Below are 16,246 nucleotides of genomic sequence, written 5' to 3'. Positions count from 1 at the left end.
TAAATCAGCAGGGCACTCCTCCTTTGTCAAATATTGAAAATTATCTCTAGATGCCTAGGTGCAATCCCGCGTAATATATAATAACAAACCAATGAGGGGAGCACACTAGGTCTTCAATTCAGTGAAGCAAAAAGTATTTAATGTATTATAAAAAATACATGGGCTGTGAGTAGCAAAAATCGTTTCGGGACGTTTCGACCCTCCTGGGGTCTTTATCAAGATCTTGATAAAGACCCCAGGAGGGTCGAAACGTCGATTTTTGCTACTCACAGCCCATGTATTTTTTATAATACATTAAATACTTTTTGCTTCACTGAATTGAAGACCTAGTGTGCTCCCCTCATTGGTTTGTTATATATATATATATAAATACTATTATAATTAAAGGGTTGCAAGATAGATTGCCAGTGCATTTCTTCGGTGTTGATCCTGCAGTCCTCCACTATGCTTTGTGCTTAGTCTACAATATATTAGAATCCCTCCGATCCACTAATTTGATGGAGTCTGTCCATATCCTGCTATTGTCACAATGAAAGATAATGTAGGCAACCTTGGTCAGTTTAATGTCAGAGCTAACGGATACTAGATAGGAAAACAAATGCAGGCCACAAAGGTTACTTCAGAATTCACTTGTTGATAGTCTTCTTTAGGTAAAAGGGTTACCCACAGGACGTGACATCATTGTATAAAGCGTTGGTTGGATCTCTGGGATCGTGGTTACAGTTTTCCGACGAGAGTAACCTGAGATCAGTCCGGGTCCATCAGAACAATACCAACTGTTCAGCATGGTGCAGTCACTTCAAAAAGTCTGTCAGCATTAAGGAGAACTTATATAAAGTCCCAGTAGTAAACAGTGGAATCAGTAAGGGTCCAACACGAGGCAGTTTAGTTTCTAATGTCCATATATTTTTCCTTGAAAAAGAAGAGGCAGAATGTCAACAAATACATAAAGATTTTTTGAGACGAAACATATACTCTGGAACTGCAGTTTCATAATTTATTGATTCATACAGAATTTAGATTATAACCTAATAATCATACACAGATTTAATTTTCTTTAGGACTGCTACTCACATGGTTATTTACTTAAAGGGACTCTCCAGTGCCAGGAAAACAAACCGTTTTCCGGGCACTGCAGGTCCCCTCTCTCTCCCACCCCCCATCCCAAGTTTTCTAAAATAGTTTGTAATTATTTTACTTTTACGTTTTGCTCTGTTTATCCATAGCACAGAGCCGAGGAACATGTTGGAATACCGGTAGTACGAATAATAATGTTATCATAAATGTATACTGTTCATTTGCTGCCATCTAGTGGTCACTAGTGCAAAGGATAGTTGCTGAATGGTTAAGATTTTTTTAATATTGGCTAAATTTGAAATTTTGCATGGAATATAATAGATACCATTGGTGCATTTCGTAAGCAACAGTAACCATGGCATGGAATAAATAGGGTGCTCTGACACGTTTATATGATATGATACACTAAATTAGAGGAAAATGCAAGTAAATCATTTTATGTAAGATTGTGTTATTTAGCGTTTTAAAAGAATGCTTTCCTTTTGAATGTTTAGCCAAAAATAAATGAATTCCCCTTGAATTCAAGACAATTCACACTTTTGGAGAGTAATCCTGTAACTTGTAATCAATAGAAGGGACCCTAAGTAGTTAATCTCTACAGAACTGAAACATTGCAGGTTGGGAGGGAAACTTTTTTTTTAAATATTTTGACCTAAATTTGAACTTCACTTCAGATTTAATCATTAAAGTGTGGAGTGTCGAGAAGTCATTTTAGGCTAAAACAGCTGGATCGGAAAAATTCCGCTATATTTTCAATTCAGCTAGAATTTTCAAATTCACTGTGAATCCCCAATTAGTGAATAATCTTGTTTGAATTCACTTTATACGTTAGCGAGTAGCACTGCTGGTGACATCACTAGCAGTGGGTGTGTCTCTCTGACCCAATCAGCAAAGATGCTTTAGTGTGGCTCTCATACAGTAAACACAATGGAATTTATATTGACCAACACATTGCAATTTTTTCTACGACCTAAAGGGTTATTCGCTAAACTGAGAATTCAAAGTGAATTAAATTTGAATTTAAAATGCAAGGCCAGAGTAACCAAACTGGAAGAATAACTGACTATGAGAACTTTTGCAGTTCGGCTATTTCTTCCGTGAATCAGAAATTTACTTTGAATTCTCACGTAGTGAATTATTCTGTAAATGTGTTTTTGTAACTCTTCCTTTTTTAAAGGGACACTATAGCCACCAGCACCCCTATAGCTTAATGTAGTGGTTCTGGTGTCTATAGCTTTTGCCCTGCAGTATTAGCACTGTAAACACTTTACACGTTACATTGATTATATTGCTACCTAGGAGCACCCCTAGTGGCAGTCACTCAGACTCTGAGTAGGGAGGAGATGCTGTTTGACGCCGTTCACCATTTTGCCGCAAATGCTCAATAGCCTCCCAATGATGATCTCACCACCACATCCCCTCCCTTTAGAGACTGGGCCGCAGGGTACTATTCCAACATGATAACGATTCCAAACACACCTCCAAGACGACCACTGCCTTACTAAAGAAGCTGAAGGTAAAGGTGATGGACTGGCCAAGCATGTCTCCAGACCTAAACCCTATTGAGCATCTGTGGGGTATCCTCAAACGGAAGGTGGGGGAGCGCAAGGTCTCTAACATCCGCTAGCTCGAGATGTCATCATGGAGGAGTGGAAGAGGACTCCAGTGGCAACCTGTGAAGCTCTGGTGAACTCCATGTCCATGAGGGTTAAAGCAGTGCTGGAAAATAATGGTGGCCACACAAAATACTGACACTTTGGGCCCAATTTGGACACTTCCACTTAGAGGTGTACTCACTTTTGTTGCCAACAGTTTAGACATTAATGACTTGGTGTTGAGTTATTTTGAGGGGACAACAAATTTACACTGTTATACAGGCTGTACACTTACTACTTTACATTGTAGCAGAGTGTCATTTATTCAGTGTTGTCACATGAAACAATATAATAAAGTATTTACAAAAATGTGAGGGGTGTACTCACTTTTGTGAGATACTGTGTATCTCTAGTGTTCTCATCTAGTTGTTGTAGTAGTCAGGAGAATACACTTCTATAAAACCAAAACTACTCATTTCTTTTTTATTAGATTTTTTTTCTATGCCGTACAACTGGGGGATGTTTAGGGAAATTTAGGGATGATGGCATTAAAAGCGAAGGAAGTAGGGGTGATGTTGCCATAATTAAACCTTTTCACGACATTTTAAATTTGTTTTCAAACATTACCCTCTTATTTTTCAGATTTGTTCAAGCCAGGGAATATGAGGTGTAGTTATTAGTGGATTATCTGGGATATGTTTCATTTTACTTAAACGCTGTTTTTCATAGATTCGAGCAAAACGTGCACGATATGACATCACATCCACTGTTTACTGACACATCGCTGTTCAAATCACATCTATTCACTAGGGTACTTGAAACCAATGATGGCGCAGACCAAGAGTGGTCTCTGCTCTCTCTCACACTAGACCAAGTAGAACAAGGGTGGCAGATGTTAATACTGAAGATTTTAAATACCCATACGTGGGGGGAAATGTTGAGACATTTTGTGAACTACTTATTGTTTATTTTACAATGGAAGAGGCTAAGCCACGGGTCTTAGAGAAGAAAAAATGTTTTTAGTTCTTCCTGTTTTCATGTGTGCAGCCTTCAGGATGTACAGATCCAGGTGGTCTAATGCTGGGAACGTAGATCTCCAGTTCCCAGGAGAAAAAAATATAACTTTATATGACTTTAAAGCTACCTGCAATCACTACCACAGTGTGGCAATTAGGGGAGAGACATCACTTTGAAGCACCACATACTTTGGTCTTGAATTCCCTGCATGTCCTGTGTTTATGGCTTAGTTCTTTGAAATTAATTTAAAGTGAATCTCAAGTTTGTCAAGTAGGTCATATAATTTTAATTGATTGTGTCAAATACGGTAACATTAAAAATCCAAATGATTATTTAAAGCTTCTGCCTATGGAATTTGTCTGAATAAATCAGATCCGATTCAATTTGCTTTTTACAGAAAGGGAGGGAAATTAAAATTTTAGGTCCAGAAAGCCAGGTGAGAAAAAAATGGCCAACATATTTATTTTTCCACATTGGCTAGTCTGATCAGTAGTTTGCAATACCCAAATTATCAGGGGTTCAGTAAACAACAAATTTGCATTATGCTTTGGTCTCCCTGCTGCATAGTATTAATCACTAACAGGTACAATTTAGAATGTTCATGAATGCGACGGACTGCCTTGCACCCCGACCGTGTACATCCGTCAATCGCTGCTTCCTAGTAATCCTGGAGTACCATAAGTACAGCACCGGACACCATAACCACCGTATACCCGCAGCTTGGTTGGGGTCTCGCTGTCCTCTGCCTACCATGGACCCAAGACCAAGATCCCGTTTCCAGTGGGTAGACCTCTCCTAGTCCAGAGAGCAAAGCAGGCTGCTCTTACAAGAGCAATCGTTGTAAGCCAAGGGAGTATAGTGATTATAGCAATCCCCAGAGTGAATATAACTCTCCAATCCCTGAAACATAAGCCTAGACTTCATGAACGGTAAAAAAAAATCTGTTTAATGGCAGCCACAACTTGCCTTATATGCAGGTCCCCATGCAAGGGGCACTCCCCCCTGGACCTGAGAGTAGACTGCAGTAAAAACATACACGATTACACTGTCTCTCAGGTCTAGGACACTCCCATACAAAATAGGTCAATCCCTCCCCTATGCCTGGGAGATAATTAAGTCAGGACTGTATTATTTATTTATCTCCAGGCCCAGAAAACCTACATTTTAACAAAACAAAAAATACCTTAAAACACAAAAAATGCCCACAAAAGTTACATCCCCTGATAGCGCTGATCAGGGTGACCAACATATCCAAAAATCACCTAGATCGGTTGAGGGGTTCAGGAATTGCCTGAAAGTCATAATTTGACCGATCGCAAGCAATTGGTCCCATGCCCAAAACAGTTCCAGAGAATCAGGGCTTGCGGTCGGTCTAGTTCGGTAGTTTAATAACCAAACAAACTACCCTGGAGCTTTTTCCCCTTGTTCGTGGGAACTTTTCCACTGAACAGCGCCTTTCTAAGTGTTATAGAACCGAACGCAGACGATGCTGGAAGTCCAGCGGTGTTCTGGAGTTTCTGTGTCTGTTTTCAGTTCCATGAGATTCATGCCCAAACACCGCTGCCTGCGTTCATGTGAACAAGATGGCCACCACGTCACCCAGACGAACACTTAGAACACTGCGGTGGAAATTGCTACAAAGTAGCAATTAGGCTTAACAAGCTCCAGGGTGGTCTCTGGGTTCGTGCGGCTGTTCGGTTCCCGAACCAAATATAAAATCCCACGAACCAAGTCTGTTCACATAGGTTTTTAAAGGGCCCATAGTCTTTTGGTAAGAGGCTGCTCCAAGAACACGTGACGAGGCTCACTTCGTCACAATGAAGATTAATTAATCCAAACTATGTCCCTCTCATCAGTCTTCGTATTTTATGACATACACAAAAAAAACGTGTATGATTTAAACTAAAAACTGTGAATGTAAAAGGAAATATTTTGAACTATGTAAGTTTTAAGCACCCATTTTCTTGAACTTGGTGGTATACACTCACGTTTTCAAAACAAGCAAAAATATGTGCCTGCTCTATCTTCCACAAAGATGAATGAGAGAAGCACTTTGTAATTCTGACTCTTCCTAACACAGATCAGAAAGAACTTGTGCCACAAGATCACAGATGGCTAACATTGTTACCCAAAACCTTGATATTTCCCAGACTGTTCATGTCACATACGGCTGAGGTAGCATTAAACGATATGTATTTCACCTGCCTATAACAGGTTTTCGTGAATAACTTTTCTGTGAAACATCACTGGGAATACACTTCTTAGGTATCTGAATGGATTTGACTTGTATGCTTCTCACCTGGTCCCCTGGAGGTTTCTTCTCTTGTGATCCAGGGAGAAGCACGGATTCTTCAGCTGGTGAATCCGGTTTCATTTCCACAACAATATGTTCCTTCTCACCTGGCCTTGTACTGAGAGAAAAAAGCAAATGATTAAAAATGTTATGTTAGAAGTTAAATAAAAATAGTGAATATTTTTACAGCCAATAACTGTAAAGTAAGAGAGTAGTACAAAATGCCAGATTTTATACAATGTAAGCTCTTTGTTTAATATACAAATTGTTTGCTTATTTCGTTCATATTTATAAGAAAAGCCATTCAGATTTTACTCCACTAGATTGTGCAAATATGGTGGATTTAAGCTATAAAAGGAGGAGATTTAAGCAGAATCATGTAATAAAGAAAACAAAAATGGAAATTGTTAGGAAATCAAACGTATTGTAAGAATAGAGCAGAAGTCACAAAACCCATATGGTAAAAGCACTGCAAGTTTAGGGTACACATTTACTATCCCTTGTTCAGACTCACATGTCCTGTTTCCCAGAGCGCCCACATGAAATGCGCCCCTTTTTATACAGGAAGTATAACACAGCTCCAAGGATTGCCAGCAAAAGGATACACACGATGACGACGACGATGATCACACCATGACTGCCTGCACGTGTGGTTTCTGCAGGACAGAATATGCGTCACCACTACTGAAATATTTTTTTTCAGCCAAATCAGAATGCATCAGGTAACACAGAAAATAACATTTACCTCTAATGATAGATAGGTACATTATATAAAACTTTCTATGAGTAATGTCAATGTAAATTCACAATACGATTAGTATATGTGATTAATCTTTCAGTTTCATTAGTGAGAGACAAAATAATAATAACAACAACAAAAAAATCCATAAAACGCATGTCAAAAAAGTTATGAATTGATTTGCATGTCAATGAGTGAAAAAGGTATTTGATCCCCTATCAATCAGCAAGATTTCTGGCTCCCATGTGTCTTTTATACAGGTAACAAGCTGAGATTAGGAGCACTCTCTTAAAGGGAGTGCTCCTAATCTCAGCTCGTTACCTGTATAAAAGACACCTGTCCACAGAAGCAAGCAATCAATCAGATTCCAAACTCTCCACCATGGCCAAGACCAAAGAGCTGTCCAAGGATGCCAGGGACAAGATTGTAGACCTACACAAGGCTGGAATGGGCTACAAGACCATCGCCAAGCAGCTTGGTGAGAAGGTGACAACAGTTGGTGCGATTATTCGTAAACGGATGAAACACAAAATAACTGTCAGTCTCCCTTGGTTCTCCATGCAAGATCTCACCTCATGGAGTTTCAATGATCATGAGAACGGTAAGGAATCAGGCCAGAACTACACTGGAGGATCTTGTTAATGATCTCAAGGCAGCTGGGACCATAGTCACCCAAGAAACAATTGGTAGCATACTACGCCATGAAGGACTGAAATCCTGCAGCGACCACAAGGTCCCCTTGCTCAAGGAAGCACATGTACAGGCCCGTCTTAAATTTGCCAATGAACATCTGAATGATTCAGAGGCGAACTGGGTGAAAGTGTTGTGGTCAGATGAGACCAAAATCAAGCTCTTTGGCATCACCTCAACCCGCTGTGTTTTGAGGAGGAGGAATGCTGCCTATGACCACAAGAACACCATCCCCACCGTCAAACATGGAGGTGTAAACATTATGCTTTGGGGGTGTTTTTTTTGGCTAAGGGGACAGGACAACCTCTTTTTTACCTCTTTTTCTCAGCCAGGGCATTGAAAATTGGTTGTGGATGTGTATTCCAGCCTGACAATGACCCAAAACAAGGGAGTGGCTCAAGAAGAAGCACATTAAGGTTCTGGAGTAGCCAGTCTCCAGACCTTAATCCCATAGAAAATCTGTGGAGGGAGCTGAATGCTCGAGTTGCCAAACGTCAGCGTCAAAACCTTAACGACTTGGAGAGGATATGCAAAGAGGAGTGGGACAAAATCCCTCCTGAGATGTGCGCAAACCTGGTGGCCAACTACAAGAAACGCCTGACCTCTGTGATTGCCAACAAGGGTTTTGCCATCAAGTACTAAGTTGAAGGTGTTAAATACTTATTTCACTCATTGACATGCAAATCAATTTATTTTGTTATTCTGTCTCTCAATGTTAAAATACACCTACCATTAAAATTATAGACTGATCATGTCTTTGTCAGTGGGCAAACGTTCAAAATAAGCAGGGGATCAAATAAATTTTTCCCTCACTGTAAGGTCAAAATAGCTGAATTGTGAAAAAAATCTTTGTCTGCTATGCTTCCATTTAAACTACTTTCATCTTAAATGTAAAATTCTATTTGAATTCACTTTAGTGGACAACCCTGTGTGTGTGTGTGTGTGTATATATATATATATCTCACAATGAGTGCATCACTTTAAAGGGATACCGAAGCAAATTTAGCACAATTAAGCAGCTTTGATATAGATCATACCCCTGCAGTCTCACTGCCTTATTCTCTGTCATTTAGGAGTTAAAGGAACACTATAGGGTCAATAACACAAACATGTATTCCTGATCCTGTGTCAGGGTACCTGAAGTCTCTACCTCCGAGAGAGGTAGAGACTTAGACGTTCATCCGTCCGGACGCCATGTTTCCTCTGTTCCTCGCGGTCGACCCGGTCACACAAACGCCGGCCGCGAGGGAGTCTCTTCCTTTTGTAGCATGGTGCCCGGAGGCCGACGTCATCACGCCAATCCGGAACGACCTGTCACTCAGTCCGAGACAGACTAATCAGGTTTCGTCGGAGGCGTGTCTATCCTCTCTAGCCAGGGTATTTAAACATACTTCGCCCTGTTGCTCATTGCCCTGTCGTGGTTCTAGCCTGTCTAGTCACACAGTGCTCTGGTGTTTCTCAGTTATCCTTTTGGTTTCGACCCGGCTTGTTTCCTTACTCTGTTTACCTCCGTTATCCTTGACCCGGCTTGTTCCTCGCTTACCTGTCTTCTCGTTCCCTCGACCTCGGCTTGTCTCTGACCATTCTCTATACTCTCTGTACGTTAGCCCGGCCATTCTAAGGACCGGTATACGTACCCTGTACCTGTTTGTACTTTGCGTGTTGGATCCCTGTCCCGATCCTGACATTACGACAGGGCCAATGGATCCTGCAGGTACAAACAGTCAGGTTGGTTCCTCTGATTCCAGGTTTGACGCCATGGAACACAGAATGGACCAAATGGCCTTAGCACTACAGGCATTGTTGTCTCGTGCTAATAATCCTCCAGAGGAGACGCGTCCTACTCCTATTTCCTCTGTAGGTTCAGGCCTAGAGGTAGCTACTGTAGGTGCCTCTTCCCGTGTTACTCCACCTGTACGTTATGGTGGGTCACCTGAGAAGTGTCGTGGTTTTCTAAACCAGATCAGCATTCACTTTGAATTGCAACCTCGCTCCTATCCTACCGATAGGGCAAAGGTTGGGTTTATTATCACCTTACTCATTGAGAAAGCTCTGAGATGGGCTAACCCATTATGGGAGAACGATAACCCGTTGGTATACAATTATACTGCCTTTGTAGCTGCTTTTAGAAGAACTTTTGACCCCCCTGGTAGAAAGGTCAATGCAGCCAGATTACTGTTGCGCCTGAGACAGGAGAACCGAACATTAGTGGATTATGCACTAGAGTTCAGGTCTCTGGCGTCAGAAGTTAAGTGGAATGAACAGGCTTATATGGATGTATTCTTGAACGGGTTATCAGATGTTATCCTTGACGAAATTGCTACTAGGGAGCTACCAGAGAATTTAGAGGACTTAATTTCGTTCATTTCTCGTATTGATGAACGTATAAGAGAAAGACAGAACACTCGAGAGAGGAACCTAAGACCTGCCTTTAAATTAGCACCTGCATTTCTAAGTCCTGAGTCCAATACCTCACTAATTCCTGAACCTATGCAGATAGGCAATACTCATCTCTCAGAAGAGGAGAGACTGTACAGGAGAAGGGAGGGATTGTGTATGTATTGTGGAGTCAGAGGTCATTTACGCCTGAATTGTCCTGTTCGCTCGGGAAACGCCCGCACCTAAGTTTCTCTAGAGGACAGGCCTTGGGTGTTTCTATTTTGTCCTCTACGCATAATTACAAAAATCACAGGCTTTTACTACCAGTTTCTTTAACTTGGAAGAAGGAAGTACTTAAGACCGTGGCATTGATAGATTCCGGCGCTGCTGAGAATTTTATCGATCAAGCCTTTGCCACTAAGCACACTATTCCTTCCCAGTTAAGAGAGACCCCCTTGGCCGTTGAGGCCATTGATGGTAGACCACTACTCGAGCCTGTTATTACTCGTGAGACTATATCCATGAGCCTGTCTGTTGGTATCTTACACGAGGAGAGTATATCTCTTATGCTTATTTCGTCCCCTTCCGTTCCCATAGTCCTGGGGTATCCATGGTTAAAGAGACATAACCCTACTATCGATTGGGAGTTAGGGGAGATACTCTCGTGGGGTCAGGGTTGTCAGGAGAGGTGTTTACGGAAGGTATCCCCTTTGGCTGTAATTTACACACCTGACACTACTACCCAGCCTAAAGAGAGACAGATACCTCCTTTGTACATGGACTTAAAGGCAGTATTCGATAAAAAGAACGCTGATACTCTACCTCCACACAGGTCCTTTGATTGTAAAATTAACCTATTACCTGGTACCATGCCTCCTAGGGGCAATGTATACCCTCTATCCACTAAAGAGAATGCTGTTTTAGAGGAGTACATTCAGGAGAATTTAGACAAGGGATTTATCAGGAGATCCTCATCTCCTGCCGGGGCTGGGTTCTTTTTTGTTAAGAAGAAGGATGGGTCACTCAGACCTTGTATCGATTATCGAGGGTTGAATAAAATAACCATTAGGAATGCCTATCCTATCCCCTTGATTACAGAACTCTTTGATCGGTTAAAGGGCTCTAAGATTTTCACCAAGTTGGACCTCAGAGGGGCGTACAACTTGGTGAGAATTCAGCAAGGCCATGAGTGGAAGACAGCGTTTAATACCCGCTATGGTCATTATGAGTATACGGTCATGCCTTTTGGTCTCTGTAACGCACCTGCAGTTTTCCAAGATTTGATTAACGAAGTTCTTAGGGAATTTCAACATGATTGTGTTATTGTCTACCTGGATGACATACTCATACACTCTAAAGAGATTGAGACCCACCATCGACAAGTCAGACAGGTATTACACAAACTTTTACAACATGGTTTGTACTGTAAACTTGAGAAATGCAGTTTTGACCAGACCCAGATAGACTTTCTTGGATACGTGATTTCTGGGGAGGGCTTTAAGATGGATCCTGACAAACTCCAGTCTATTTTAGATTGGCCATTGCCTCAGGGACTCAAAGCTATTCAGAGATTTATTGGCTTCTCTAATTATTATAGACGCTTCATTAAGGGCTACTCGTCTATTATTGCGCCCATCACCAATATGACCAAACAAGGGGCGGATACTAAGACATGGTCTACTGATGCTCTAGCTGCTTTCAAGAGTCTCAAAGAACTTTTTGCTTCTGCTCCAATACTAGTCCATCCGGATACGACCTTACCGTTCCTGCTCGAGGTCGATGCCTCTGAGACAGGAGTAGGGGCGGTTCTGTCACAAAGATTGGGGGTAGATAAACCATTGCACCCATGTGGTTTTTTTTCTAAGAAACTTTCGGGCCCTGAAAGCAGATATGACATCGGCGACAGAGAACTCTTAGCAGTCATTAAAGCCTTAAAGGAATGGAGACATTTATTAGAGGGAACCTTACACCCTATTACTATCCTGACGGACCACAAAAACTTGTCCTACATTGGGGAGGCTAAGCGCCTGTCCTCTAGGCAGGCTCGTTGGTCCTTATTCCTGACTCACTTCAACTATGTGTTGACTTATAGACCTGGTTCAAAAAATTCTAAAGCCGATGCCTTATCTCGCCAGTATGAACCTTCTACTGTACCTGAGCCGGTCCTTTCCTCTATAGTTCCGAAATGCAATATTGTTGCTAATACGAATCTCAGGATTCATTCTCCGTTACTGGCCGAGATCGTTAAGCTACAACATTTAGCACCTAGACAGACTCCTGTGGGTCGACATTTCGTTCCTCCTGCTCTTCAACTGGAACTGTTGCAGTGTTTCCATAACAGCAAGATGGCGGGACATCCTGGTATTCGCAAGACTTTTGCGTTGATCTCTAAGGATTTCTGGTGGCCTGCTTTACGTAGGGATACTAAAGATTTCATCGCTGCATGTGAGGTTTGTACTAAGACCAAACAACCTCATACGCTTCCTTGTGGATTCCTGCACCCCTTAGAAGTTCCAGAGAAGCCGTGGTCCTGCTTGGCCATGGACTTTATTGTCGATCTACCTATCTCTAAAAAACAGACTGTTATCCTCACCGTGGTTGACAGATTCACTAAGATGGCACACTTCATTCCTCTGCCTAAACTTCCATCTTCTCCCGAATTGGCCGAGATATTCGCTAGGGAGATTTTTCGCCTACATGGGATACCCTCTCAAATTGTGTCTGACAGAGGTTCCCAATTTATTTCCCGTTTTTGGAGGTCCTTCTGTTCGCAACTTGGTATCAAATTGAACTTTTCTTCTGCCTATCACCCTCAGTCTAATGGAGCTGCTGAACGTACCAACCAGAAAATTGAACAATATTTGCGATGTTTTGTTTCCGAACACCAGGATGATTGGGTCGGTTTGATTCCTTGGGCAGAGTTTGCACACAACAATCTCGTTTGCGATTCTACTCATTCAAGCCCCTTCTTCATGAATTATGGCTTTCACCCGTCTATTCTTCCTTCGGCTTCTCCTTCCCAGGGGGTGCCGTCGGTTGATGTTCATGTTGCTAATTTGAGGAAGTTGTGGGATCAAACTCGGCAAATCCTTACGCACAATTCTATGCTGGTTAAGAAACATGCTGATAAACGTAGAAGGGCGGCTCCGCTCTTTGTTCCGGGTGATAGGGTATGGTTGAGCACGAGGAACATCCGTTTAAAGGTGCCCTCCATGAAGTTCGCTCCCCGTTATATTGGACCTTACAGGGTGTTGTCTCGTATCAATCCAGTTGCGTATCGTCTAGCTCTTCCTGATACCTTACGCATCCCTAACTCGTTTCATGTGTCGTTGCTGAAACCTCTTATTTGTAACAGGTTCTCCTCCACAACAGCCCCTCCTTGTCCTGTTCAGGTGGAGGGTCAGGAGGAGTATGAGGTTAACTCTATTATTGATTCTCGTATCTCCCGGGGGAAAGTACAATATCTGGTCGATTGGAAGGGATACGGTCCTGAGGAGAGGAGTTGGGTACCTCAGGAGGATGTTCATGCTCCTCGTCTCCGCAGGGCGTATCACTCTCGCTTTCCATCTCGTCCCGGTTCTTTCCGCCCGGTGGGCGTATCTGAGGGGGGGGGTACTGTCAGGGTACCTGAAGTCTCTACCTCCGAGAGAGGTAGAGACTTAGACGTTCATCCGTCCGGACGCCATGTTTCCTCTGTTCCTCGCGGTCGACCCGGTCACACAAACGCCGGCCGCGAGGGAGTCTCTTCCTTTTGTAGCATGGTGCCCGGAGGCCGACGTCATCACGCCAATCCGGAACGACCTGTCACTCAGTCCGAGACAGACTAATCAGGTTTCGTCGGAGGCGTGTCTATCCTCTCTAGCCAGGGTATTTAAACATACTTCGCCCTGTTGCTCATTGCCCTGTCGTGGTTCTAGCCTGTCTAGTCACACAGTGCTCTGGTGTTTCTCAGTTATCCTTTTGGTTTCGACCCGGCTTGTTTCCTTACTCTGTTTACCTCCGTTATCCTTGACCCGGCTTGTTCCTCGCTTACCTGTCTTCTCGTTCCCTCGACCTCGGCTTGTCTCTGACCATTCTCTATACTCTCTGTACGTTAGCCCGGCCATTCTAAGGACCGGTATACGTACCCTGTACCTGTTTGTACTTTGCGTGTTGGATCCCTGTCCCGATCCTGACATCCTGTAGTGTTAAAACCAACATCTAGCCCCCCTGGTCTCCCTAAATATAGTAAAATCTTGCTTGTATTCAAGTCTGCAGCTGCTGCCTCTGCCCCTGATCTGTTTGCTTGGCTGACATCATCAGAAGTGATTCTCTCAGCCAATCACAATGCTTGCCCATAGGATTGGCTGAGACTGTTAAGGAGGTATATCAGGGGCAGAGCCAGCACAAGCCAAACCCAGCCCTGGCCAATCAGCATCTCCTCATAGAGATGCACTGAACCAATGCTTCTCTATGAGGAAAATTCAGTGTCTCCATGCAGAGGGTGGAGACACTGGATGGCAGTGCTGCACTGGCCCAGGAAGCACCTCTATTATTATTATTTTTATTATTGTTTTTTTGTTTATATAGCGCCATCAAATACCACAGCGCTGTACCTCTAGTTGCCATCTGAGGAGAGGCCAGTGGAGGAATCCCTAGGCTGTAATGTAAACATGGCATTTCCTCTGAAAAAAAACAGTGTTTACAGCAAAAAGCCTGAAGGGAATGATCCAACTCACCAGAACAAATACAATAAGCTGTAGTTGTTCTGGTGATTATAGTGTCCCTTTAAATCACTTTGTTTATGCATCTCTAGTCACACCCCTTGCATGTGATGTGCAGGGCCTACATATCAATTGTTTAGTTTTCAATCCGATCTGAGAGTAAAGTGTTTACTTTAGAGGTTTATATCTCACACTTTGTTAATTGAACTGTTAACAAAGCAGGAGATAAGAAATTAAACAGACAGTGCAATAAAGGATAAAACATTAGCTTGCTCTGTACATGAAATGTGTAGGGAGACTGTTTGTGTAGCCCTAGTCATACCTATACAAAGTGGTGTCAATTTGAGCAGTTAGACTGCAGGGGAATGCTCTACACACAAAAACTACTTAATTAAGCCAAGGTTGTTTTGGTGCTTATGGTGTCCCTGTAATGGCAATGATTATTCATACATAAGTGTTAGCACTTGTTTAATGAAGAGTAGCCTGCCATGTAGATAGAGAGAACTAGCAGGACTCATGAAAGTATTAAGAAAACACTGACCTTGTATGACGTTTTCTTCTAATGAGGAAAGAGAACAAACAGACATATGAGGGTCACATTCCAAATAGACACCACACTAGCACAGATAATGTGTTTTTCTCTTTTTTCCCTTTCATCACTTTTTTCTACCTTGTTTTCCTGTATTAATGTCAATGTTTAAGCTTCTACTAAAGAAAAATATTCTCATTATTCCCAAAAGTAGTTGGGTCTATTTTACTTTAAACACATGAAGGGCACAGAACACACAAACTATATTATTTTAGTAATTAAATTAGGAATTGTTAGAAATGTACCTCAAAATGTAGATCAAGGTAAGTGAAATAGAAAAATTCCGATATATCTTTAATTCAGGTATTTTGATCTAAAATGTGAAATTCGCTTGGGGTTCCCAACAATTCAGTTATTAAATAACCCTATAAGTGCATAGTCCTATATTGTTTAATGTAAAAATAGTCCCAGATATATTTTGGCCAATCCAATGAGCGAACTGCATAATCTCTACAATAAAGAGAACTTAAAGGAACACTTGAAGTACCATAACCACTGCAGCACTCTTTAGTTGTAATGGTGCCAGGATTGCTCTGGTGCGCCCCTAATGTAAGTAGTTAAACTGTTTTCTAACGGTTTGTCAACTTACTTGGCGTCTGCAGTGCACCGGTCACTTCCACCATGGAGATAGGAGCTTACATTGGCTTCCTGAGCTAAACGCTGCCATGCTGGGGCAGCTCATTGGTTGAGAGTGCCAGCTGATTGCACTGGACTTAGCTCTACGCAGACAGTTTCCAGTTCTCATGGTAGGTAGCTGTCAAATTGTTTCAGTACTTACATTGGAGGGGGCGCCAGTGCACTCCTGACACCATAACCACTACAGTGAGCTTGGAACATTTTTTTAAAATAAATGGACAGCGCCAGACATAGCATAACAGATATAGTGTTTGTAGCAACATACGACTGAGGATTGATTTGACCACAAGGCATTTATGAGATCAGATCATTTGTATACTGACTTCTAATATACAAATTACATTATGTGGGCCTTCCTTTGCAAAATGACACATTTTACTTATTTTTTGGAAATGTCTATATCTAACATTTTCTTTAAAATGTATTAACTGTTAACATTATTTCGACTAGAAAAATATTCCTAAAGAGAATACATACAGGGTTATTTACTGAAGTGTCAATTGCAGAGAATGTAAAGTTAATTTAAAA

At 42.0% G+C, this 16,246-nt stretch overlaps 1 protein-coding gene across 2 annotated transcripts in view; it reads right to left on the bottom strand.

Moving 5' to 3' along the window:
- Window positions 1–375: 375 nt before the first annotated feature.
- Window positions 376–16,246, bottom strand: part of MCAM (melanoma cell adhesion molecule) — a 117,209-nt gene continuing 101,338 nt past the window's right edge. For both annotated transcript variants that reach the window (XM_063436715.1, XM_063436716.1), the window contains 4 exons: window positions 15,035–15,052; window positions 6,497–6,638; window positions 5,989–6,100; window positions 376–912 (listed from right to left, as the gene is read on the bottom strand). In XM_063436715.1, coding sequence (XP_063292785.1) covers window positions 886–912; window positions 5,989–6,100; window positions 6,497–6,638; window positions 15,035–15,052 — 299 coding nt within the window. In that variant the 3' untranslated portion in view covers window positions 376–885. The remainder of the gene's footprint in view (window positions 913–5,988; window positions 6,101–6,496; window positions 6,639–15,034; window positions 15,053–16,246) is intronic.

Source organism: Pelobates fuscus, chromosome 11 (assembly GCF_036172605.1).
Source record: "Pelobates fuscus isolate aPelFus1 chromosome 11, aPelFus1.pri, whole genome shotgun sequence".
NCBI lineage: Eukaryota > Metazoa > Chordata > Amphibia > Anura > Pelobatidae > Pelobates > Pelobates fuscus.
Note: the sequence above shows the minus strand (reverse complement) of the source record. Positions and strands in the feature narration are given on the sequence as shown.